Raw genomic sequence first — 26,482 nt, 5'->3', positions numbered from 1 at the left:
GCTCTGATCCAGGCATTTAAAATCAAATTGCCCCCTACCAAACTGGGCCTGTTTTCAGAGACATTGTCGTGTCCCACTGCTGAGGCTCTAAGTGCTGCCAGGCAGGTCCTGAGGCATGTGGTCCAGGTGGTCTTCACCGCACGCATTACTTTTACAAAAACGGACAGCCAAGACTTTCAGGAGTGACAAGTGATTTTGGACCCTGGGCCTCCCAATTTATCCTAATTGTGAGCTCAACAGGAACGAGGAAGTGAAAGTTCATAAGCTGTCAAAATCACCTAGAATAACCAATGGTGATGGGAAAAGGTACAAAAAGGAGACTGAATTAGTCCAAACATAAAGGCCTCCTGATACAATTCAAGGACTGTGTTAAGAACATGCCTGGTAAACAAGAGGGACTGAGGACCAAAAATGAATAAACCAAAATGGGTATGTTGCTATTAAGCCTAATTGAGAGAGAAAATAAAGAGGGGATGGGCTATTGCACCCGGCACTCCCTTTTGGGGTCATTAAGAAAGAGACTTTGGGGAGAAAAATTGGCTACTGGAGCAAGTTTCACCATCATGACTGCCACTTCCAACATCTCCTGGGTCCTTTTTTGTCCTAAGCTTGAGGGATGTCTGACCAGACTGGGCCAGAGAGAGGGATCCAAATGACATCACCACCCTACCAGCTCCAGCTGAATGCCAACCACCACCAGGGATGCAAGACGTGTCTTGCCCCTCCCCACCTTGGTGTGTTCTTTTCCTTCCCTGCCTTACCTCTTCTCTTTCCCACCTCCTTTTTCCTTCTGTCTAAGAACAGTCCAGCTTAGCCAGCTAAGACTGTATATTTTCCAACACTGCTATAAGCCTGTCACTGGGAAGGCAGCTAAAGGCTATGCCCTACACAGCCCAGTACTGGAACAAGTTTGCCAGTCTCGCAGTGGCTGATCAGACTGTGTGCCATGCCTGTGTTTTTCCCATAGCAGGGCTGCAAGTGAGAGTCAGCATCAGAGAGAAGCTGCATTTTCTCTCTTTGCTGCTCTTTCCTCTCCCCGGTGTCTGTGTTTATCTCAACTTGTCTTCTAAGAAATGGGATCAGACTTTAACAAGTACAGCACCAATGACAGCTCCAGTCAAGCTTAACTCATTTCTTTTCTTTCCCCCGCAAAAGGACAGTTATTACCAAATACCAACTAAATGACTGTCAAATGTGGGGCGGAGGAGGGGTGTCCTTCTAAAAACTCTCTCCAGCTAAAGGAAAGGGAACAAGGGATGTTGTTAAAATGAAAACTGTATTTAATACCCTACATTTCAAATTCTTTAACTGTTTTTCCTTCTTTTCTGTATCTTTCAATAAAGAGTTTAATGGGGTTTTTTTGGCTGAGGTCTCTAGATACCAAACCCCAAACCTTGTTTAATGTTCTACAGTGACTGGGTTATGTTAACTCCTTTGTCTCTTGGGCCCCTTCATTCCATCTAAATTAATACAACAGCATTCAGTTTAACACCTTGAAAGGGAGCTCATTTTCAGAGAGCAGGGGCTCAATTTTCTTTTAAAGATGGCTCATGTTGGGTACCTAAGATCACTAGGCACTTTTGAAGATCTTGGCCATAGATTATTGTCTGTCCTGCCCCAGGCCTGCCAAGGTAATGGCTCTTTCCTCCATTCTTTATGTGTTAAAACCCTGTAGTTCCATTTCACATGGTGCTGCCGGCAACTCATTTTACAGCCATTGATTATAAGCAGGGAGTTGTAACAAGGACGTTTTTTAAACACTTACTTGTAGTCATATCTTCTTCCTCCAGCTGGTTGATTCCAAACAGGTGCAATCCACTTGCAGGAATGTTGTTCTTCAATGACTCGGTCAACAGTTTGTCCAGAGCTTCTATGTTATATGGTACTATTTTAAAGGCCTGAACACAAGTGAAAAGTAATTTATCTTGGCGGCGTTTTCAGGCCAGACATTCAGTTCAGTTTGGATATATAAAGTAGGTTAAAAACAAAAAACTAAGTCAAGAGAAGAGAATGCTAAACACTCAAAGACCAGAAGGGCCAAAGTTAAGGTCGTATGTGCAATTTTAACTGCTTCCTGGTGCATATTCATGACACTGTATTCAGTTACATGATCAGGTGCTACTATTTTCAGTGACTGAGTATGCAGGTTGGAAAGCACAGTGAGTGAGCCTGGAATGCAAAGATTAAGTCGTTTCTTAAAACAGGAGTGAAAAATGAAGGAGTTACTTTACTTTCTGCAATACACTCAACTAGCCTTGTCAGTTTCTCTTGTTGCACAAGGCTTTTATGTTTAGCTTTCCAAATGATTTGTTATTTCTTGAAGACTTATTTCAGGTTCTGTAAAACCCAGTTTCTCAAGTTAGCAAAGTCTAAATTGGGGCGTTAAATTACTGCATTTTCCTTGCGCTGCCAATAAATCTAGGAGTTACCATAGCTCCTCAAAAGGAGAGAGCACACTCTGCTTTCTTCAGATGGGAAACATCTGCTAGACCTAATTAATATTGACTGCAAGAAGACAATTAGCTTACATTTCTATCCTGCTGGTGAGCTTTTTCCTTCCGAGTGCTTTGGAAATCTTTTTTGCTCACCTCCTGCCCCAGAAAGGGCTGATTTCAAAAGCTGCCTTTTGTCCATTGTCATTACCTGGCACATGAACTCCACTGGATTAGCTGCATTGGCCAACAAGTTGCCAATCTCTTCCATGTCAGTGTAATAGCTGATGTTCGCTTCCCCCACCATCAAGTCACCTGAATATATCCGCAGAGATGCTGCTCCAGAAGTTAAGTCTTTCAAAGGAAAGGAAAACAATCCCCAGTAAGACCAGGCAATGAGCGTGAGCACCCAGAAGAAGCACTGACGTTAGGAGGGGTTTCCACTTCACTCCACTCCATCAGCCAAAGCTTTTCAATTCGTGGGTGAATCTGGCATGCGTCAGTAGGGTTGCCAATTTTGGTTGGACGCATTCCGGGAGGTTTCATCATGTGACATCATCTTTAATTAAAGATTAATCTTTAATTTCTGGAGACTCCAGGACAATCCTGGAGGCTTGGCAACCCTATGCATCACAGAGGGCATAAAGGTTGCTTTGAGCATACTGAAGGAAGGTGCTGCAGAGCTTTCTTCTTCACAGCTATGTCAATGCACCTCACTCCTGACTGGCAGCATTCCCTACTAATTCTAGTCCAGCCTACCCAATGCTAACACACAGCTATGTCAATGCACCTCAACCCTGAGGTAGAGCACCTCTTGCCACCCCAGTCTTGGGGCTCTCTGGAACAGATTCCAACCCAAACCACTGTATATCTACAACTCACTGTAGATTTTGCATCCCCATCAACTGAACTGGAGTTGAGTGAAATTCAATGAAGGTTAAGTGCAGTCCAGGCCTGCAACTTTAATCAGACTCAGGTTTAGTCTCCTATATACCTCTGACCTTATACCCTTCCTGATGTGTAACTCAACGTCCAACTGGTGGATCAGCTTTTTTCTTCTGACACACTACATCAGACATTTTGAGCCACAACCTGGTCAGGGTTGAACATTAATTCCTGTATACCCCTTTGTTTGTAACAAGTCAGAATGCCACCTGGACTAGAAGCGTTACTCTGTCACATACATAGGAAATGTAAAGCTTATTTCACTTAGTATTAGAGACAGCAAGCTCAACATGCTTTTTAATTCAATAAGCTAGAGGAAAGGGAGGTAGGTTTATAAAGCCAGAGTGGTGGATTCTCCATCACTGACCATTTTTAAATCAAGATTGGATGTTTTCTCACAGATCTGCTCTAGGACTTGTTTGGGGGAAGTTCTCTGGCGGGTGCTATACAGAAGGTCAGACTAGATGATCATATTGATTGGTCCCTCTGGCCTTAGAGTCTATGTATAAATAGGTTTCCAAATGTGTATTTAATAGGCCTGTTGATTAATCGCAGTTAACTCACGCGATTAACTCAAAAAAATTAATCATGATTAATCGCAGTTTTAATCGCACTGTTAAACAACAGAATACAAATTGTAATTTATTAAATATTTTGGATGTTTTTCTACATTTTCATATACACTGTATTCTGTGTTGTAATTGAAATGGAAGTGTATATTATTTTTATTACAAATATTTGCCCGTAAAAATGATAAAAGAAATAGTATTTTTCAGTTCACCTCATACAAGTACTGTAGAGCAATCTCTGTAATGAAAGTGCAACTTACAAGTGTAGATTTTTGCTGTTACATTACTGAACTCAAAAACAAAATAATATAAAACTTCAGCGCCTACAAGTCCACTCAGTCCTCCTTCTTGTTCAGCCAATCGTTAAGACAAACACGTTTGTTTACATTTACATCAGATAATGCTGCCCTCTTCTTATTTACAATGTCACCAGAAAGTAAGAACAGGCATTTGCATGGCACTTTTGTAGCTGGCGTTGCAAGGTATTTATGTGCCAGATATGCTAAACATTCATAGACCACTTCATGCTTCAGCCACCATTCCAGAGGACATGCTTCCACGCTGATGACGCTCGTTAAAAAAATAATGCATTAATTAAATTTGTGACTGAACTCCTTAGGGGAGAATTGTATGTCCCCTGCTCTGTTTTACCTGTATTCTGCCATATATTTCTTGTTATAGCAGTCTCGGATGATGACCCAGAACATGTTGTTCATTTTAAGAACACTTTCATTACAAATTTCACAAAACGCAAAGAAGGTACTGATGTGAGATTTCTAAAGCTAGCTACAGCACTCGACCCAAGGTTTAAGAATCTGAATTGCCTTCCAAAATCTGAGCAGGATGAAGTGTGGAGAATGCTTTCAGAAATCTTAAAAGAGCAACCCTCCGATGCAGAAACTACAGAACCTGAACCACCAAAAAAGAAAATCAACCTTCTGCTGGTGGCATCTGACTCAGAAAATGAAAATGAACATGTGTCACTCTGCACAGCTTTGGATTGTTATCGAGCAGAACTCATCATCAGCATGGATGCATGTCCCCTGGAATGCTGGTTGAAGCATGAAGGGACATATGAATCTTTAGCGCATCTGGCATCTTGTGACGCCGGCTATAACAGTGCCATGGGAATGCCTGTTCTCATGTTCAGGTGACATTGTAAACAAGAAGTGGGCAGCATTATCTCCTGCAAATGTAAACAAACTTGTTTGTCTGAGCGATTGGCTGAACAAGAAGTAGGACTGAGTGGACTTGCAGGCTCTAAAATTTTACACAGTTTTATTTTTGAAAGCAGTTTTTTTTGTACATAATTCTACATTTGTAATTTCAACTTTCACGATAAAGAGATTGCACTACAGTACTTGTTTTAGGTGAACTGAAAAATACTATTTCTTTTGTTTTTTACAGTGCAAATATTTGTAATCAAAATAAATATAAAGTGAGCACTGTACACTTTGTATTCTGTGTTGTAATTGAAATCAATATATTTGAAAATGTAGAAAACATCCAAGAATATTTACATAAATGGTATTCTACTGTTGTTTAACAGCACAATTAATCACGTGATTAATCACAATTAATTTTTTTAATTGCTTGACAGCCTTGGTATTTAAGTTAACAGTCTTGTTTTAGACACACTACCTTAACCGTTTGCTGGGCCAAGTTCTCTCCATTTCTACCCACTGACTTCAGGGAAGCTGAACAGGTGTAATGATTTGTCCCTCTGTTCCTCAGACTGTCACATTATGACATAACGTGCAAATAATGATGTTTTGATTTGCTGTCTGTTCCAGGGGAAAAGGATTGTTTCTGGTCAAAACTAACATTTTTCAGCAAACCAAAAAGTTGGAAAAAGAAGTTGTTTCATTTGAGATTTTAAATTTTTTTTTAAAAATAAAATCTAAGCAACTTTCTCAATGAAAAATCATTTCAAATTGAACAATCAAAACATTTTGTTTCCACTTTTTTGGTTGATTTTTATTTTTCAAGCGAAACCATTTGTGAATTTGACATGAATTCACAAAATGTTTTGGTCAACATGAATGTGCGTTTTGTGGTAAAAAAAAACCCTTGAGATGAAAAATTTTGCCCAATTCTAATTATGGACATTTTTCTCAAATGAAGCAACAGAGCCATCACTTGACTCAAGAAATCAAAATGGATGTTAACTCACCCTATTGGGAAGCTACCACAAATTTATAAAGATGCCTCGGAAACCCCATTGCTAAACTTTGGTCCAAAAATCTAAGTTCAGTTTTGTAACTGTCAGTTTGGTTGTTTTACAAACCCAGAACAAATAAACGGGTTTCCATGAATTAAAGAGCAAGCTACACTAATCAGTTTGTTCGAGACTTGTGTAATGAATTATGTACCACAAATATATATTAAATAATGATTATATATATTACTGTTAGGAAATAGAAAGGTATGTTTTCTTTTTGTATGTGTTTCAGAGGATGCAGCAGTACAGATTGTGCTGATAAGAAAATTGGTTTGGGTATCTTATCAGTAAAATTCTTGGCCTATGCAGACAACAAGATGAAGCAGAGGGAGCTAGTAGCTTTGGAGTCAATCCAGCGCACACCCTGTCCCTCCCAGCAAGACAAGCTAATGTGTAAAAACCCCAAGGCCACAAAATCATACCAGTAAGAAGACTAAACAACTTCTGTAAGATAAAAACAACTGGATGGAGTCAGTGGGGTTGAAAGCAGAGAATAGATGTGTTGGAAACCAGACAGAGAAAAGTAAGTTTTTGCAGGATAAGCACGAATGTATTATTTGAGGTTAGTTATTGTGATTTACATATGATAAATTAGTGGTTTAGACTAGATAAGGACACAGATTAGGTAACTTGGTAAACTGAGTCTGCGCAAAGTTAAGGAACAGGGAATAAAAGCTAGAGACTGACAATAAGAAAGTGGAGAAGACACAGGGGAAGAAGAGTTGAACATAGCAGAGACCAGAGCCTTTAAGAATCACTCTGGCCCCAAGCAAGGTAACTTGATCATTTTTTTTCTTGCCTTATCTGTTTTTGCATGTATATGTAATTCCTAGGTGAGACTAGCATTGTCTTAAAACATACATAATCAAGGCTAAAAGAAACTGTGTAAGCCTAAATTGAAGTGGATCTCGTTTTTCACATAGCAAGTTTCACTTTCGGTATCCAGTGTCCCATGGATTCCCATGAATTAGGGAAGCACTGTTGCTTTTGTGTTTTTTACCCTTTTGAGGGATATTGAAATTCTCAACATAAAGAGTGTTAACGAAAACTGCTTAAATGTCAAACTTTCCTAGCAGTTATATTTTGTGCCTACACTACCCTGCTGTGTCCTTTGAAACCATTCCGTATGAAGAACACCATTACTGGCATCAATCTTTTTCTGATGCCCTGGTGGCGGTGATAATGTTTTGCACTTCTGTAGGTTCATTCAGCTTCCAAGTGCTTTACAAGCCATAACTGTTCTTCAAAACTCCCAATGAGGAGGGCCAGCGTTACGATCGTGACCTTACTGATTGGGGACACAAACGCACAGGGGACAAGGGACTCTACCAATCCCACACTAAGACGTAGAGCTGGGAGGAAGCAGAAGTTTGTGATTTCCCTGCCTCTAGCTTTTTGTGTTCCAAGCTCTAGATTGTTCCCATCTGCAACAGTTTAATTCCCAGAGGGAGAAGTTCTACCTACCAGGAGCCTGTACAGAGACAGTGTATTCATTTTCCATCTTGGCTGGCACACGCACAGATTGGGCATTCTCTGGAAAGAATTCAGCTTCTGTTTTCACTTGACAATCCAGTTTACATTTCATGATAATATAAAGTGTTGTCTGCACCTAGGAGTAAAGGCATCACAACATGTAGGTTCACGATATCCTGGAGCCGTTCTTCATTGCAACCCCAGCACTGCTCTCCCCAGTGCTGAATTCAGCTCAGAGCAGTGGGGACACCTTTTCAGGGCTTCTAAACGCCACTTGGAAAAAGTAACCCACTACAAGTGATTGAAACGTCTTCTGTGTCAGATTTCAGCATCACACACAGGGCTCTGTATCTGGGTTCTATGGGTGGCTGAATAAAGCTGAAGACAGTGGACTGGGGCATGCTGTGAAACTGCCAGACATCCTTGTGCTTGCATCTGTGTTTAGGTGACAGGTTTTAATGCCTCGGGGTGCCATTTATATGGTGAAAACATGAAATCGGTGCTTGTGGCATCCACTAGCTAGGAAATGAAATATCATAAGAGCACTAGATCGGTTTCATTAGCATCATAAATGACTCCCTTAGGCTCAAGAGCATGTGAAGGACAACCCCTAAAACAAATATTGGACCCTGTCTACATCGTGATCTATAATCCACAACTTCTCAGGCTTTGTCTACACTAGCACTTTTGTCCGTAAAACTTCTGAAAAAACACACACCCCTGACTGACAAAAGTTTCACCGACAAAAACATGGGTGTGGATATAGCTACCGCCGCCACTCGTTGGGGGATGGTTTAATTATACTACAATGACTGTAGTCGATGACCTATTAGTGTATTAAAACTTAAGCATTTTATTACACTAACAGGTCACCGACTACAGTAATTGTAATCTACCAGTATCCTGTAGGTCCTTTCATGCTCACAGTCTCTTATGCAGTAGACCAGGATCTCTCAACCATGCCCGTGGGATAGAGCCTGTCCAAAGTAGAAGATTCAGCCATTTCTAGGTACCAAAGATGACAGAAAAAGCCTACCTCAGTTTCTGATTTCCCCCTTAGTCTTAGATCATCAATGATTGTATCATGCCATGAGTTGGAGATTCCTAGCCACTGCCGGTGACACCTCGGACAATGCACTCACCCTCATTTTAAACAGGAGGAAACAAAGGCATAGGGGTGAGTTACCTACGTTGTTGCGAGGCTTAATTCATGAAGGCCTGTTATCACCGTGTGGAAGGCACAAGAAATGGATAAAGCTTTATAGCACATATAGCGCTGGTAACGCATGAGGCGATGATGCAACCCAGAAATGCGCTGAGACGATGGATTGTCCAATAACTGCACAGAGATGGGAGCACCATCACTCCCATGTAAGTACATTGTCCAGGAAGCTCCAAACATACCCCAGGTTTCTTTTTTCAGCATGCTCAGCCCCACAAGACCTTGAGGCTGCCCAGTGCTCAGCCAACTTCCCAGGTAACTTTGCTGTTTGTGGTGGGGTTGTCCCCACGGCAGTCATACCGAGGAGAGCACACAAAGATCTTCGGCCTCAGTCACGGGCGAGGACGTTTCACAAAACGCAGTCAGCTACTGCCTTTGAATCTATTCCCGCCACCCTTCCGTCCCGCTAAGGAATGCTTCTGCCACACAGGGCACCTCTCCAGTTCAACAGCAGCATTCATTCTCCTTCGTGTTCAGCTGCTACCATGCACAGCCTTGGGCTACAGGTAGGTAAAGCTTGGAACTCCATTCGAAGCTCAAATTCAGTTACACACAGCGACCACTAGGGGTCATGGCTGCTGCAGTTAAACAAACCCTTGTCCCAGCCACAGGAGTTGCGAGTTTCACCTCTGTCACCCTCGGCGCCCACAGATCTGGAAGCAAAGGCCTAAGAGCAAGTTTCAGACCCGCCACCCTCTCCACCCCTCCCTGAACATTGGAGCGTATTTTGCTACTGTGCATCTGAGCCAGAAATGCCCAGTATGCTGAAGCCATTTTAGATGAGGTGACAACAATACTGCCAAACCCTAGCATCCAAAAATCAAGAGTCAGGTGCAAAAATATTATGAATGGCTTAAAAATTCTTGTTAAACAGATTCTGGATTCTCAGTTGCCTTTTAATCTGTGCTTTTATGGCTCATGTTTTCAAGCTTCTCTGCAACCATGAAGCCTAGAAACTCTAAGTAAAAGCTGAGTGTCCCATGGTCACATGACTCCAGGAGCTGGGGCTTTAAAACAGACTCCAAATACGGAGAAACTATAAAAGCATGGGAGTTGGCCACACCGTGACGAGTGCGGAAACATATCGAGTTGCTGACCTTGTTTCATTGCACTAAAAGGCTAAGCTGGCGCCTTTTCCACAATGCATGAAAAGGAAATAACGTAAACTCGTGGTCAAATTGCAACACTGCAGTGCTGCTTAGCTGTTGTGTTTTTCAAGTCTCCTGTAACAGTCCGTTCCTCAAGTTGCATGGACATCAGATCTCAAACTAAGCAGTATCAGGCTGGGTCATACCAGAACGTGTACCCCCAGATACGGAGGGAAGTGAAGTCGGTGCTCCATTAGGTGGTGCTCTTGTGTCAGAGTTTGCTGGGGCATATGCACAGTACTCTCCATCTGGGGAGAGAGGCGGGGGAGATGAGCTGTGCTGACAGAGATGCTATCTTTCAGAAGAGACAGGAAACTGATCCAGATAATTTGGAGGAAATGCCTTGGGACCCTGACAAGTTGGTGCGTTAACCCCAGAACCTGAAAATAGTCCAACACGACTTACTACATCCCACCAACCTGAATAAGCCCATAAAAGCCTGAGCCTCTTCCACAACCTTCAGATTGGGTGGCAACCCTGTTTAAGTCTTCATCGGAGGCTTTACAGTGCAGCCAGGACAACCGTAGGACACTGAGTGTCGCAGTGTTGCTCCTGGGCTGTGGGAAGGAATCTCAGGAGATGGAGACACTGAGGGTGGGGCTGAAGGAAAAGAACTGAGCTTGCGTCTCCAGCATGGCAATGCAGAGCACTAGCCGCTAGTGCACAGTACAATCCCATGTCGAGAACGCTAGAGGAAATGGACATACTGTACCCCACAGCGTATGCGGTCAGGCTGCACCACCAGGTCTCCCAGGGTGCTCTCGGATGTCCCGTGCTGCTGACTCATTGCAAGTTTTCTGGAGTAAACTGGGTTTCTCTCGTCTTCTGCCTCTGTATCAGTCACAGAATCGCAGCCAGAGTCTAAACAAAGCAGACAGAATCCCGTTAGGCCATTCTCATGCACTAAAAATACATGGATGCATGGAGAAACACACAAACCTCAAAGCATTTTAAAAGAGAACCTGCTGAAATTCTTAAACAAGAACTCAGAAAAGGAGATCTAGTTGAAGAAAGGGGAATCGACTGAGTTTCCTCATTTATTCCTGTAATGGGACGTCTGGGGTTGGTTTGCATTTGTTCACAGCGACATACAGCTCCCCAGGACTGCTGTAGCAGCACTGAATATGCTTGTTCGACAGCCCCATTCATATGAAGATGAGACTACATAAACATCAGTTACAGGAATTTGGTCAGCAGCTGGGCTGATTCTAACAGTTCACACTCCTCTCCCAAAGCAATTAAAGTATAACTGATCCCCCTTAGCGCCAGTGATGAGCCCGCTTTTGGGGGCCTACTTGTACTGCTCACCACAGAGAGTTACATCAGACTATTGGACCCACCCTTTCTGCTCCAACCCAATCAGTCTCCCTCATTACTTCACTGCTGTTCCAGGCCTGGGCCCCCTCCATTCCCACAGGTCCGCCAAGGCACCTGCAATGCCCCTGGTTGCGCTTGGGATGAATTTGGCCCCCAGAGTTTAAAGGCCTCTTGATGAGCACTTAGTTTTAGCTACTCCATCCTATGTCCCGGACAAGCGGACAGAGGAAGGGATAGAGGTACACACATTAGCCAGTGTATCACACTTCCCCACTCAGGTTGGTGGGGTTTTCTGTTTGCTTGTTTTTCATTTTGTTTCATTTCAGGAGCAGGGAGGGAGCATTTTATTTATTGATATTTTGGGTCATTTACAATAAGCCATTACAATTACATTGTCTTGACATGTATAGGGATTTTCTTATTACAGAATTAACAATATTGAACAACTTATTGTATGTTGGCCATATATTGTTCATCATTAACTTCTCCTTTCCCCCTCCCCTTATTATTTAAACACAACCATCACTTGGTATATATATTTTGCTATTCATACTGACTTTTTGGGGTGGGGGGGAGGAAAAATCTGAAAGCTTGCCTTGGAGGGCCGGGGGGTGGGAGAGTGGAAGAGTCTCGGGACAATAGGAAGAAAAGAAAGCTAAAGAAAGGGGAATACAATTCAATTATTATCCTCTGTGTAGATCCTTCTTGACTATCCTGTAGGTATAAAATTACTGTGTCTGTGTCAAAGCCTCTCAATTATTTCAGTCTCTCTATTGTATTGTTTCTCTGTGCAAGGTATATGATTACTTTATCCAGTGTGTGTGAGTGTGAGTGTGAGTGTGAGAGAGAGAGAGAGAGAGAGAGAGAATTTGTCTTCCACTGTTCTCACAAAACGTGTTGAGTCTTCCGTTATCCGCTGTTCTATTTATTTCCCTCCCCAGGAATCACTGCCTTGGTCACAAAGTTAAGATTACTCTTTTTACTAGAAAGAACAAGAAGAGGAGTAGCTCCCTGATTCCCAGCTTGGATCTTTTTAACAGGCCAGCTCCCGACATATGTCTTTAAGTCCTGCTCGAGGGCTATTTCTAACATTTCCTCAGGCTGGTGCTGATTGAAGGTCATCCTACAGTTGCCGTGATGGATTTGTAGCTGCCTGTAATAATTTGTGTGTGTTGTATATGTTTGTAAGGGGATTTACCGTATTTTGTTCAGGTTATTGCGATTGCTACTATGGGAATACCCTGAGTTATGTCAAGATCAAAGGGTTGTCAGGAAAGGCACCCAGGAAGGGAAGGTGGAGGGTGGAACCAAATATTCACTTCCCAGCAAAGACGTGAAACAATGCAAGAGGTAGTCACGGTGCTGCTCTGGCTCAGACCCTCTGCAGAGCTCAGACTGGTTTGAAGCAGCAGGTCCAAGTATGTGAGCTAAGATGACAAGGAACTTTGGCTAGATTTAAAGAGAGGCCATCAAGGATAGGGACAGAGAGAGGATAAGAGGAACAGACTGAGATCCAGACTCCCAGAGCTTAGGTGTCTGAGGTAAGATAGGCCCGCCTAGCACTCTATGTAAAACAGACATGTGGGTAGACCCCTTGCTGTTTTAAAAAATCCTTTTCTCTCATGTTATGCTTTGTTCCTGCTATTAAGATTAAACAATACTGTGGTTTACGAAGGCTGTCTGGTCTCTGTATTCACCTCCACTCACATGCTCCCAAAAAGAACTGCAGGGGACAGATTCAGTCGGACCTGCAGGGTAAGCATGGCCTATACCCAGCGTGCTGTCACCCCAGGCCTGGTCTAAGAGTGGGACAAGCACAGGATTCCACCCTAAGAGAGGTGAAGGCACAAGGCCTGGGAGTGGAGAGGTCAGAGGTGCAGTGAGCCCTGTCACTGTGACAGTTCCTCAGGAGAAGAATGGGGGCCTCGGTCCAGTTTCCCATAGACAACATCCATATCCACAAAAATGCCAACCAGCTGAATTGGTCTTGTTGGCAGTCACAGAAAAGGCACCAAGAACTGAGCTGGGCAGCGATGAAACCCTCCTGTCCCAACAAGAAGCAGCCCCTTCAGCATACTGACAGGACACAGAGGATGCTTGTACAACCGTTGCCCATCTTGCACCCATGGTGTGGATAGCGGATGTTTGTTTGCAGGCCTGTCACCTATGACTAGCACTCAGTTCACATCACTGAAGAATCAGAAGTGAAGTCACTACCTTCCCTTGCCAAAAACTAATCACAAAGCTGCCATGATGTCAGGGAATTCTGAGTTTTATTTAGCTGGTTCCTGGTATTCTTACAGTGAGAAAAGTCAGGGCCAAAATTTTCTGAAATGACTGGTTTCTGGCTTGGGGGAATAGGAATGATTTTTTTAAATGATTGATTTCTTATTTAAATCATTAATTTTAAAATGTACATGTTGCTAGTTTTCTCACAGTGAGAATACTAAACTTAAACAGAATTGGTAAGCCAACAGCCCATGCTATATCTCCAGATACCTTCTGATATACTGAACTTTCGTAAGTCAAGAAAGCTTGAAGCGGCTAAACGAGGTTCCATTAGGAGCACAAGTCCCCACTGATTTCAGATCCTAAATCTCTGGAACAGGGGCTATCTGTCTTTTTGTTCTGCGCTGGTACAGCATGAAGCACAATGGGGACCTGGGCCATGGCGGGGGCTGCAAGCTGCTACTGCAATACAAATAAATAATAAGAAGTCACCTGGGCAAAAACCGAGACTAGTTTCAGCTCCTAAGTGTGGGCTGTCAAAAGCACCCAGGTGTGGCGGTCATGATAACTTTGTTATGCATTGTATTTAAACGGCTTTTCATTGTCTACACTGGAGCAATTTTGTTTTGAAGTGACAGATTATACCCCATTAAACGTAATGAAAAAAAGAATACAATTGTAACCCCCAATTCTGCAAACACTCATGTACATGGCTTAACTTTAAGCACGGGAGCAGTCACATTGAAGTCAATGGGCCTATTCATATGAGTGAAGGTACCTACCTGCCAAAGTGCTTGCTGTGTTGGAACAAAACTGGAAGTCTCTGAACCAGCAGGATTGCAAAACTCAAAGAAACGATACCCTGCCAATAGCGGTATTTTAAAAACCAGAATTTGTCATTTAGTTACAACACTGTAGTCTAAGGTTACAATAGCACAAGTTTTCAGATTCGTTTTTATTTATTTTTTAAAATTGATGTAAATTGGATGGAGGCTTTAAATTTAAATCAATGCTTGAAACTGCCTTAGTTTAAAAATCACTCCACTCCATTTTGGGTGCCAACTTTGGACCTAGTGGTCAGAGGCGCTGAGCATCCCATCCACTTCTGCTGAAGTTGTGGTTTTTCAGTCCCTCTGAAAGATCAGGCCCAAGTGCATCCAATTGGCCATCAGAAAATACAAGCCACTTGAGAGACTGCCTCCCACCATCAGCTGTTTTCTATTTCCCTCTGTACAAGTTTGTTGTAATTGAAACTGACAAAGAAGTATGTTCAGACAAATGAGATCTCTGGGAATAGCTACAGACCTAACGAAACACGCCCCCCCCCCCCATCTCTTATCTGTCTCTCTGCAAGTGTGTTTCAATGTACATAGCTGTCCCCAGACCATTCTCTCCAGGCTGTTGTCAAAACAGCACAGCTTCAGAGATTCCTGATGAGCTCGGACAAGTCCCACTGGAACCAACTTTTTATAATCTCTCAGAGATAGTCCCTGATTTGATCAAACCTCTGAGAGGATGGAATTGCTGCACTGAGCAATCAAGTGTGTGACTTGGTTACAGGAACAATTTAAAATCCCTGAAATTTATGCAAAGCCTGGCATCCAGAGGGATCCCAAAGCACTCTGGAGTATAGAGGGATCATTGCCCACCCTTAAAATGCCACCATTTCTGAGGTGGAGCACAGTACCTGTGTAACACTGACAGACCCCGGTCGTCAGGAGGCCGGATCAAACCTGGGCCCTCTGGAGTTAAATGCATGAGTCTCTAATGCATGAGCTAAAAGCCATATGGCCCTTAGCTATGACTGTAGAGCAGACACATTAATTTCTCTCTCTCTAAGTGGTCTTGGTGCCACTAGATGGGACAGAACACCACACCCAAGAAGCACGTGGGTTACATACTTCCCCTACCTGAGGAAGCGCATCCCGAGCATCAGAGACTTCCCAGTTGAAATCCCAGACAAGCCCCCGCTTGTAACACGGACAGACCCCAGTTGTCAGTGGATGGGATTGAACCGGGGATCTCTGGAATTAAATACATGAGCCTCTACTGCATGAGTTAAAAGCCATATGGCCCTTAGCTAAGGCTGCAGAACAGGCTCATTAATCTCTCTCTAAGTAGTCTTGGTGCCACTAGACAGGACAGAGCCCCACATACCCAGGAGGTATGTGAGTTACACCTGGATTTTCTCCAAAAATATTCAGACATAAGAGATGAGGAATGAAGGAAGCAGATGAAAGAGGAGATAGGGCCAAGGCCTGGTGAAAGGGAGAAAAGGTGAGGGTAGAGGATAGATACTACTGAATCAGTGGAGGGGAGGGGGGCTGAACATAGAGAGGACTCAGCCCAACAGGTGTTCCTCAGGAAATGGAACCACAGTCCAAGAGAAGCCAGTAGAAAAGAGCCTGAGCCCAGATTAAGGCAGATACAGTGTAAGATGGAAGCCCAAGTGTGGCAGGCTCATCTTACCGAGACCCTCATTGGTGCACTGTGCTTCAGGTCATTCTCATGGCTCAGTGACTCCAACAGCTTGGATGCTTTGGGTGGCTTAGCTCTCCAGCCAAACCAAACAGAACCCCTTCCAGGTTAGGAGAAAGAGTCCCCCAAGCCAGACAGTCCCTCACCCCTGTGGGTGGAGCCTTCTGCTTGCTTACAGGGGCTAACACCCCTTCTCCCCATCTCCCTTTAGTTGCAGGAGTGGGGAGGGAGCTGAAGGAACTCTGCATGTTTTTGTTAGCAGCTGTGAGAACTGGAGGGTTCTGGAGGGAACTGGAGGGGCTGCACCTGTCTTTAAGGTACTAAGGGCAATCCCCAAGAACCACAAGCCCGCTCAGATTGCCTCAGCACCAGGAAGATTGGCTGAGACAAGATAAGACAGGATTTCAAAGACCTAGATGAGCACAATAAAATGTGGACAATCAGCACAGCGTCCATAAAAGAAACAACGATTCAGGCCTCTCTAATTCACTAGAATTGTTTGATCACCGCTACAAAGCTGGGAGGAGCTGCAAGTGCTTTGGAGGATACAATTAAAATTCAAAGTGATCTGGAAAAACTGGAGAAATGGTCTCAAGTAAATAGGATGAATTTCAATAAGGACAAATGCAAAGTACTCCACTTAGGAAGGAACAATCAGTTTCACACATACGAAATGGGAAATGACTGCCTAGGAAGGAATACTGCAGAAAGGGATCAGGGGGTCATAGTGGATCACAAGCTAAATATGAGTCAAAAGTGTAACACTGTTGCAAAAAAAGCAAACCTCATTCCGGGATATATTAGCAGGAATGTTGTAAGCAAGACACGAGAAGTCATTCTTCCTCTCTACTCTGATTAGGCCTCAATTTAGAGTATTGTGTCCAGTTCTGGGCGCAACATTTCAGGAAAGAGGTGGACAAACTGAAGAAAGTCCAGAGACGAGCAACAAAAATGAGGAAAAGTCTAGCACAGTGGTTCTCAGGGTCCGGGGCCGCTGGGGGGGCCGCAAGCAGGTTTCAAGGGGTCCGCCAAGCAGGGCCGGCATTAGACTTGCTGGAGCCCAGGGCAGAAAGCTGAAGCCCCATCTCATGGGGCTGAAGCCTGGGGCCCTGAGCCCCGCCACCCCAGGTTGAAGCTGACTTAGCTTCATGGGGCTCCCTGTGGCATGGGGCCCCAGGCAGTTGTCCTGCTTACTACCCCCTAACGCCGATCCTGGCTTTTCTATGCAGAAGAACAGTTGTTGTGGCACAAGTGGGCCATGGAGTTTTTATAGCATGGGCGGGGGGGGGGGGCTCAGAAAGAAAAAGGTTGAGAACCCCTGGTCTAGAAAACATGAACTTATGAGGGAAGATTGAAAAAAACTGGGTTTGTTTCGTCTGGAAAAGTGAAGACTGGGGGGAGGACAAAACAGTTTTGAAGTACATAAAAGGTTGTTATAAGGAGGAGGGAGAAAAATTGTTCTCCTGAACGTCTGCAGATAGGACAAGAAGCAATGGGCTTCTGAGCAATGCAGGAAGGGAGGTTTAGGTCGGACATTAAGAAAAACTTCCTAACTGTCAGGGTGGTTAAGTGCTGATATAAGTTGCCAAGGGAGGTTGAGGAATCTCCGTCACTGAGGATTCTTAAGAGCAGGTTGGACAAACACCTGTCATGGATGGTCTAGATAATACTTAGTTCTGCCATGAGCGCAGGGGACTGGCCTAGATGACCTTGCAAGGTCCCTTCCAGCCCTATGATTCTATGAAAACAGTGGTCAAGGAGAGCCACCTGACAATATATTTGGGATTTGTCAAAGCTTCTGAATGGTTTGATCTTGCAGGGCATTTCCTCATAGTCCTAGTCCTTTCGCCTGACTGGAGGCTATGGAAACAGAGCTATTAGGTAGAGTGAAAACAGAGTGAGCCATGTTAATCAGTTACTGGATTAACTGCTGATGGAGCAGCCAGCTGGGGGAACTTTGGATATGAACTATTCACCTGTTCTTTCATTCAGAAAACCCTGACCCTTGCCTTACTAACTTCCCCTGAAAGCAACTGGGCAACGCTGAGGGGGCTATACGGAGAGACTGAGCTCCCCATCACTGATACCTGGACATGCATGCAGCAGAGCACAGTCCACTCTACTATTCCTGGCAGTGCAAAGACCCAAAGGGACAGGCAGAGTTGGCCTCATTACACCATCCAGGCACCTGAAGAGTGACCCGTCTCCCCCCGCCACACACCCCACCATCTATATTTGCAAAATGGGTACAATTGTAAGTGAAAAGATCCAGATAAGAGAGACCACAACTGAGAGGGTCTGATCCCTTGATCAGTAAGGGAATACCTGAATTGAGCTTCCTCTGTCAGTAATTATTGTATTCAGCAATGCACAGGTGAAACACTAATCTCGGTCTTGGTAGGGAAGGACCCTTTCTGCTCCCCTTCAACTAAACTACCCCCAAACCAGGCCTGACGGCTTCTGAAGTACCCATGAGAACAGCAGCCAGGCAAGGAACCATGGTCCTACAAACCCCACTGCATTTCCCTTTGAAGGGTGGACATCCAGGCTGTGCTAGTAGCTGAACGTCTCAGAGAGCAACTCCATGCAGCGTCTCTCCCATCCCAGCCAAGCCCTCCGCAATCAGCTTCACAGCCAGCTGGGCTGTTTAATATCAGTGTGCATCTGTAGCTCCCAGTCAAAAACATGAGAAAAACTTGGTCTGGCCACCTGCTATCCTAACTGTTTACTAGAAATATAAGCCAATGGGAAGCATCGAGTTATTTTAATATACTGAATATTGTTACACACAGAACATACATCCGGTCTGTCATCCATTTCCTCCTGACTACACTGATTTTATCTGCATGGAGCTGACAGCTGTGGTTTCTTAGTACTTAGAAGTTAGGCATGTGAGCTGACTGAAAGAGTCTGCAACTTGTCCCGAGTACTTCAGCCTCTAGATATTAATAGGGTTCACAGGACTTAGCATTAACCAGCCCGACAGACTGAATAATGAATCCGCTAAGCTTGCGCCCTTATGGGTGATTAAAGAGCAGCCGAATTTAGTGTCAATACACCAAGGATGAGTGTGAAAGCCTACATGTGGACCGGCACCTCCACTTGGACACTGAGTTCAGATCTAACTGGGCAAACTCAGCTGTATTTGCCAGAAGCTTGGTAAAATCCTAGAAGTGACAAGGAACTTTGGCAGAATTACAGCTGGAAACGCAAGGCCCTGTCCTCCGTTGTACTCGCCTCCAGGATGCTGCTGCCTTACACAAGGGATATGAGCTTGGTTCAGGCTCACCCCAAGTTCCTGCACTGTCAGGGGAAATGGAAGCAGGTGCAATTGACCTCAAGTGGTGGGATAAGAAAGCACCATGTAACAAGTGGAGCAATTCTGAAGAGAGAAAACAGTAACACAGGGGAAACTAGTTAGCATGACAGGGAGGGCGTGGAAGAGTTAAGAAACCCTCCCACATATCCCTCCCTCACTCACACATACATACACACACACACAAATGTACATCTGTATTGGGAGAAGATAATTTTTATCTTATAGGTGAGATAGATGGTTACCCATAGCTGGTTAATAAATACTTTGAGAGTCTCAGATTAAACATGCTGTCCAAGTGCAAAGCCCTCTGCAAACATTTCACTGATCCCTGTGAGGTAGCGTTTCACAGGGGGAAAAACTAGGCACAGAGGCAGTATCTCCAAATAGACCTTCCTTAAATTTCCTATCACTGCTCTCACCACGGAAACGCCACAGCTTGTGGCTAGGGTAAGAGCTCTAGCATAGGCCATGCCATTGGCACTGTAGCTTCTGTCACGCAGGGTACGAGTGTAACAGGTAAACACACCACTGGCATGCTCTATGCTCATGCTCCCAGAGTGGTTGCAACAGCGAGACATTTTTAAGAAAGACTCTAGTGTAGACACCGCTAGAGACAGAATTTCAAAGCCTCAATACCTCAGTGTAAGAGGTCCTTACTTGGCAGCCATGGGATACCTTAGCTCCCTTGTGCTCATGTAGCTAGGCCCTTTGATGTGGTTCAGACCTCCAGGCAAGCCACAAGTCCCCCTCTTCAAGGCAAACAGGAGTTCAAACTCAGAACACGTCCTGGGCCCTCAGACCACTGCCTTCACCCCTGTCGATGCAGGGCTGGCACCAGTTTGCCCTCCTGAGGCTAGTTCAATAGCTGTTTCTCCCACAACCTGTCCCAATCTCCTCCACCATTGATACAAGCGAGGAAGGAGACTGGCTTGCCCCCTGGAAGCTCCAGACCTCGAGGCAGAAGCTAATGCTCCATCTGCATTCCCTTCCCCAGCCCTTGTGCGCCCTGTGCCCACAATCACCTACTATACCCTGCCTCTCTCCAGGCCTCATCCAAGGCCCTCCTGGACAGTTTCCCAGCCTTGGAGAGCCCACACCAGGTCCTGCCTCATCCCAGTCTCTTCGAATTCGGAGGGAAGTCTGTTCCTTATGTTCTTTGGCATTCCTTCCCAGAATGCTTTAGCATGGTTCCTGAACTACAACTCCCCTCAGTCAGGAGCAGCTGAAGCTCTCTAAAAGTGGGGGGGGCCACTGGTGCCCGAACCATGGCCCCTCCCCCCGCACCATTCCCTTTCCCCCAAGGCCCTGCTCCTGCGCCGCTTCTTCCACCCAAGACCCCGCTCCCCTGCTCACTCCTCTGCGCCCCCTCTTGCCCATCGTTTACCCTTACTGCCTGTAAAAACTGGGAGGGCATAGCCTGTCCACTTTTAAAAGTGACAAGGCCATGGCCCCCTGACCCCCGCCCCCCCGTTTGGGTGCCCCTGCCCTCAGTTCCACCATAGTTTCCCCACCATCCCCCCAGAATGCTTTTGTGTGAGGATGAACTGTCTCCCTACAGGGGTTCATGTTACACTAAAGTCTCATGGCGCTGAGCTCCCGTTGACCTGTATTCTGACCAAGCTCACACAGTGCAAGGGAAGCAAAGGCGAAGTGTCTATGGTGGACACAACTGCCTCATGCTGCAGAATTCCATCTTCAGGGTCAGCACCTTTGACCAGCCCAAACTTCACTTTACATGAAAAGGAACAAGGCAAGTCTGCGTTTGTTCAATCTGCGTTTGTTCCATGTAAGGGAACAATCCTAATATCACCCCCCCGATAACTGTGTCAGTGGCCGCAGGAACGGCCACTCTGATCAGTCCCCTCCACTTCTCATCTTCAACCAGCCTCGCCCTCACTTCCCCCAGCAACCCATTTGTTACATTCATGTGTGTCCTACCCACACTGAGCCCAGCTCTTCCGGGCAGCGTGAGGACCTCCTATTTGTTCTATAAAGATGACTTTGAATGGTTTATAACAGGCTAGGCCACCCTCCCTTTCAGGCCAGGAAGTTGGGCCTATTAAGTTTAGGGTGACCAGATGTCCCAATTTTGTAGAACAGTCCCGATATTTTGGGCTGTGTCTTATATAGGCGCCTATTACCCCCACCCTCTGTCCTGATTTTTCACACTTGCTGTCTGGTCACCCTAATTAAGTTTAGCCTTTCTTTGGTTTTGCTTTCGTTTCGTGTCTCATAGAACTTGTGTTTCCTTTTGGATTGAGATGGCCACCAGGTTGCTAACAGGTCTGTTGACAGAACCAACCTCTGCTCCGTTCTTCTTTGTGAGTAGTTGTAAAGCTCAGTTGTGTTTAATTTTGTAAATAAGCACCTAGTTATTCAGGCAGTAGGTGCTCTAGAAATCAACATACACTATATTGCAGTTTATATATGGAGCACTTTTGATCCCAAAATAAGGAGAGTCTTTTCCTTTGTTATATTTTTGGCCCTATGGAAACATCACTGAAAGGAAAGGATGGTCTTCTCAGCAGACTGCAAGAGATTTTCATGACCTTCTGCAGTCCGTTAAAAATTAATCCAAGTGAATAACCTACCGGGTTCACTCTTCCAGGGGTGGACATTCCCCAGACTCTGCTTTCAAGTTACTTTTTAGTTTTATTGCTGAACAAAAAAGCAGAGGGACAGAGCTTGGTCACTGAACAAGAGAGGCTGTTTGCACTGTAATGACAAGGAGTTCCATGTTACTTTCATAATACTGGTAAGCAGAGATAGGAAGAGGGTGGGAGTTTGCAGACCAGAAATGCAGCATGCATTTCCGAGACCAGTGAGATCAACAAAAAGCCAGCCAGAAAAGCCAGGAGGTGTAGGGACCGGAGAAGAGAAAGAGAGGAGGAAAACATGGACTGGAATAAAGGGAAGCAGAAGACACAGTGGTAAAATGAGCAGCCACAGGTGGAAGGGGAAGCAGCAGGGACCAGAAGAGCTTTGAGTAGTGGCTTTTGGGTTCAGACAGATATGAATTAATAGCCTTCAGTTCGCGAGTCGGGACATAGTCCCCTTTTTAAGGGCAATCAATGAAATTTAGCATGGACTAAAAGGCAATTAATTTATGTTGTGATAGTGCCCAAAGGCAAGATCCCATTGAGCATAGCACTGAACAAACATACACCCCGTCATGGATCCACGCCTGGCCTCTGACCTTCATACAGGCTCTCTGGGAATGTATAGGCCCTAGGTCTCCACTTTTAGGAAGGGGGAGCAGTGTGGCTCCGCTACTTTGAGATTAAGGGCCCAGCTTCGGCACCACTGTCCCTCATCGTGGCTCTTCCAGCAAGTCCAAAAGAACCTAGTAGGAGACTCAGCCCTCTCCAGAGCCATACAACCAGTAGATGTTTTGCAGCGACACAGGACAGCCTTTTCCAAACAAGCCAGTATTAAGCACTCAACTGGAATACAGTATTAAAGGGTCCTTAGGTTAGAATGGAGACAGCAAAGCTTACATGTAAGTTCATGCTGGCTGCCTCACCTGCAGCCTTCCATGTCTCCCCCGCTGCACTGGTCCGCTGACTTCTCATGACCACCCTCCCCCCAGCATCTCCATTCTTCGTATCAAGTTGCACTCAGACTGATTCTGCCAGGCGTTAAAAGTTAATGACCAGTCATTGGTCTTCCATTGTCTGTCCAAGGCAACTCCTTTTGCGTGTGGACAGTTCTTGAGAGTTCACACCACCCCAGACATGCCTTCACAGAATCATAGGGTTGGAAGGGACCTCAGAAGGTCATCTAGTCCAACCCTCTGCTCAAAGCAGGACCAACCCCCAATTTTTGCCCTAGATGGCCCCCTCAAGGATTGAACTCACAACCCTTGGTTTAGCAGGCCAATGCTCAAGGGTCAACCCTGGGTTTAGCAGGCCAAAGCTCAATGTTCAAGGGTCGCAGCCTTCCACTCCCCTCCTGAGCCCATCCCTTCAACATGGCCCTTTCCACTTCCTCCACAAAGTGGGAGAGCAAAACAGGCAGGGGGGCAAGTCCGAGCCGCCAAGGTCCCCTGACTGCCGCTGCATGGAGTAAAATGCTTCCTCAACTGCTACGTGGGGAGTATCATCCATCCCCCTCCCCCATGAGTACTGGGCACCCTTCCCCTATCACCCACTCTTTTTCCCAATTTTCTCCCATTTTTAATGTTTTTTATAAAACTCAATAAAGTCCTGGGAAATTTAGAAAAACAAAAACAAAACAAAGGGCCTTACCCATCCCTTACTCCCCTTACCCAAGAGGAGGAATTAACATCTTCAGACCTAGTAGGTCACATAGGCACGGACTCCATGAGTGCTCCCAGGCTCCCACCAGCTCAGTGCCCACCAGCCACAGCTGTTTGGCAGGGCTGCCAATCAGCTGTTTGGAAGCTGGGGGAGGTGCTTGCAGGAGGGTGGAGAGCAGTGACTGGCGGGCAAGCAGGGGCCTCAGGAGAGGGGTTGGAGCCGGGATGGGGTGGGGGTGGAGCACCCCGGGGAAAAATAAAAGTCGGCACCTATGGTAGGTCAGCACACAAAGTGAGTGTGTAAACCGAGTCATGCATTTGCCCCAAAATACAGGCCTCTCCCACACCTTCTCCACACAGCTTATAGTCTAAACATGCACCGGTCTCTGCTTATAAATCAAATAAAGGGGAATTGAGAGGACAAGTTAACCTCATCAGGACTGTTTCACTGCTTATCGAGTAGTTGTTGGCAGCACACCCACAGTGGCTGCTGAGGGATTTGTAGGCCTGTCACAGCCCACACACCAAGCCAGTATCTGCACAGAAGGCTTGGTAAGGATGGCAGAGTGCTTGAGGAGAGAGTCCTCTCTGCACAAACAACGGACCAATGTGGGGGAGCTGGATTAAGCCCGTGACTAAATTCTACTCACAGACCTCGCAAGAGCCTTTCCTCGCTGCCAGAGTCTTTCACTGCAGCGGGGAAAGGCTCCGGCAACAGGGAAGCAGCGAGGCACTACACTGCTAAAAATAGCAGTGTAGATGGGGGAAGGCCTAGCTTGGGAGCGTAGCGAGCCATGCAGATATATACCCTATGGTTCTGGTGTATCTGTACTCTACCCACCTACGCCACGCTTCACCGACTGCACTGCTCTTTATACCCACGCTAGCTGGGCGTGCAGTGTCTGTACTCTAAGCATCACCGGAAGTGAAGATATAGCCAAAGAAGTGCAGCAGGTTTCCTAACAAAGCACAGGAATATTGACAGCCCCTTCCTCTGGAAAAGCGCGCTGAATGAAAAGGAAATTGAGAACACTGCTATTTTCCAAAATCCTTATGAAGTTTCAGTTCTCACTGGTAAATTAGCAGTTTTGGAACAAATTGACAACTTAGACAGTAATCAGTCACCAGGACCAGATGGTATTTACCCAAGAGTTCTGAATGAACTCAAATATGAAATTGCAGAATTACTAACAGTGGTATGTAACCTCTCATTTAAATCAGCCTCTGTGCCAGATGACTGGAGGATAGCTTAGGTGATGCCAAGTTTTTAACCAGGGTCTAGAGGTGATTCTGGCAACAACAGGTAAGCCTAATGTCACTACCAAGCAAACTGGTAGAAACTATAGTGAAGAACAGAATTAGACACGTAGATGAACACGATATGTTGGGGAAGAGTCAATACAGCTTTTGTAAAGGGAAATCATGCCTCACCAATCTATTAGAATTCTTTCAGTGTGTCAACAAGCATGTGCACAAAGGTGATCCAGTTGATATAGTGTACCTGGACTTTCAGAAAGCCTTTGACAAAGTCCCACACCAAATGTTCTTAAGTAAAGTAAGGAATCATGGGATAAGAGGGAAGGTCCTCTCATGGACCAGTAACTGGTTAAAAAATAAGAAGCGAAGGATAGGAATAAATGGTCAGTTTTCAGAATAGAGGGAGGTAAATAGTGGTGTCCCCCCAGGGTCTGTACTGGGACCAGTCCTAGTCACCATATTCATAAATGATCTGGAAAAAGGGGTAAACAGTGAGGTGGCAAAGATTGCAGAGGATACAAAATTACTCAAGATAGTTAAGTCCAAAGCTGACTGAGATTTACAGAGAGATCTCACAAAACTGGGTGACAGGGCAACAAAATGGTAGATGAAATTCAATATTGATAAGTGCAAAGTAATGCATATTGAAAAACATAATCCCAACTCTACATATAAAACGATGGGGTCTAAATTAGCTGTTATCACTCAAGAAAAGATCTTGGAGTCATTGTGGATAGTTCTCTGAAAACATCAGCTCAATGTGCAGTGGCAGTCAAAAAAGCAAACAACGTGTTAGGGACCATTAGGAAAGGGATAGATAATAAGACAGAAAATATCATAAAACCACTATATAAATCCATGGTTTGCCTACACCTTGAATACCGCATGTGCAGTTCTGGTCACCCATCTCAAAAAAGATATATTAGAATTGGAAAAAGTACAGAGAAGGGCAACAAAAATTATTAGGGGGATGGAACACCTTCCATACAAGAAGAGATTAAAAAGACTGGGGTGTTCATCTTAGAAAAGCGATGGCTGAGGAGGGATAGGAGAGAGGTCTATAAAATCATGACTGGTGTGGAGAAAGTGAATAAGGAATTATTATTTACTCCTTCACATAACACAAACACCAGGGGTCACCCAATGAAATTAATAGGCAGCAGGTTTAAAATAAACAAAAGGAAGTACTTCTTCACACAACGCACAGTCAACCTGTGGAACTTGTTGCCAGGGGATGTTGTGAAGGCCAAAGTATAACTAAGTTCAAAACAGAATTAGAGAAGTTCATGGAGGGTAGGTCCATCAAGGCCTATTAGCCAAGGTGGTCAGGGATGCAACCCCATGCTCTAGGTATCCCTAAACCTTTGACTGCTAGAAACTGGGACTGGTTGACAGGGAATGGATCACTCGATAATTGCTGTTCTGCTCATTCCCTCTGAAGTATCTGGACCTGGTCACTATCAGAAGACAGGATACCGGGATAGACAGACAGTTGGTCTGACCCATTATGGCCATGTTCTTAGTCCTGCTCTCGGAGTAGAGCCACTAGCATCATTTCGAAGACACCAGCAGTGCAACAGCCTGCCTGAATCCAGCAGGGGCTTCCCTCCAAAC

The 26,482-nt window shown here is 45.0% G+C and overlaps 1 protein-coding gene across 2 annotated transcripts in view; it reads right to left on the bottom strand.

Moving 5' to 3' along the window:
* Positions 1-26,482, bottom strand: part of PIK3AP1 (phosphoinositide-3-kinase adaptor protein 1) — an 82,741-nt gene that overhangs the window by 29,020 nt on the left and 27,239 nt on the right. For both annotated transcript variants that reach the window (XM_074959893.1, XM_074959894.1), the window contains 4 exons: positions 10,723-10,871; positions 7,632-7,776; positions 2,644-2,786; positions 1,766-1,898 (listed from right to left, as the gene is read on the bottom strand). In XM_074959893.1, coding sequence (XP_074815994.1) covers positions 1,766-1,898; positions 2,644-2,786; positions 7,632-7,776; positions 10,723-10,871 — 570 coding nt within the window. The remainder of the gene's footprint in view (positions 1-1,765; positions 1,899-2,643; positions 2,787-7,631; positions 7,777-10,722; positions 10,872-26,482) is intronic.

The sequence above is a fragment of the Natator depressus genome, chromosome 7 (assembly GCF_965152275.1).
Source record: "Natator depressus isolate rNatDep1 chromosome 7, rNatDep2.hap1, whole genome shotgun sequence".
Taxonomy (NCBI): Eukaryota; Metazoa; Chordata; order Testudines; family Cheloniidae; genus Natator; species Natator depressus.
The sequence above is the reverse complement of the archived record's forward strand: the minus strand, read 5'-3'. Positions and strand labels throughout refer to the sequence as shown.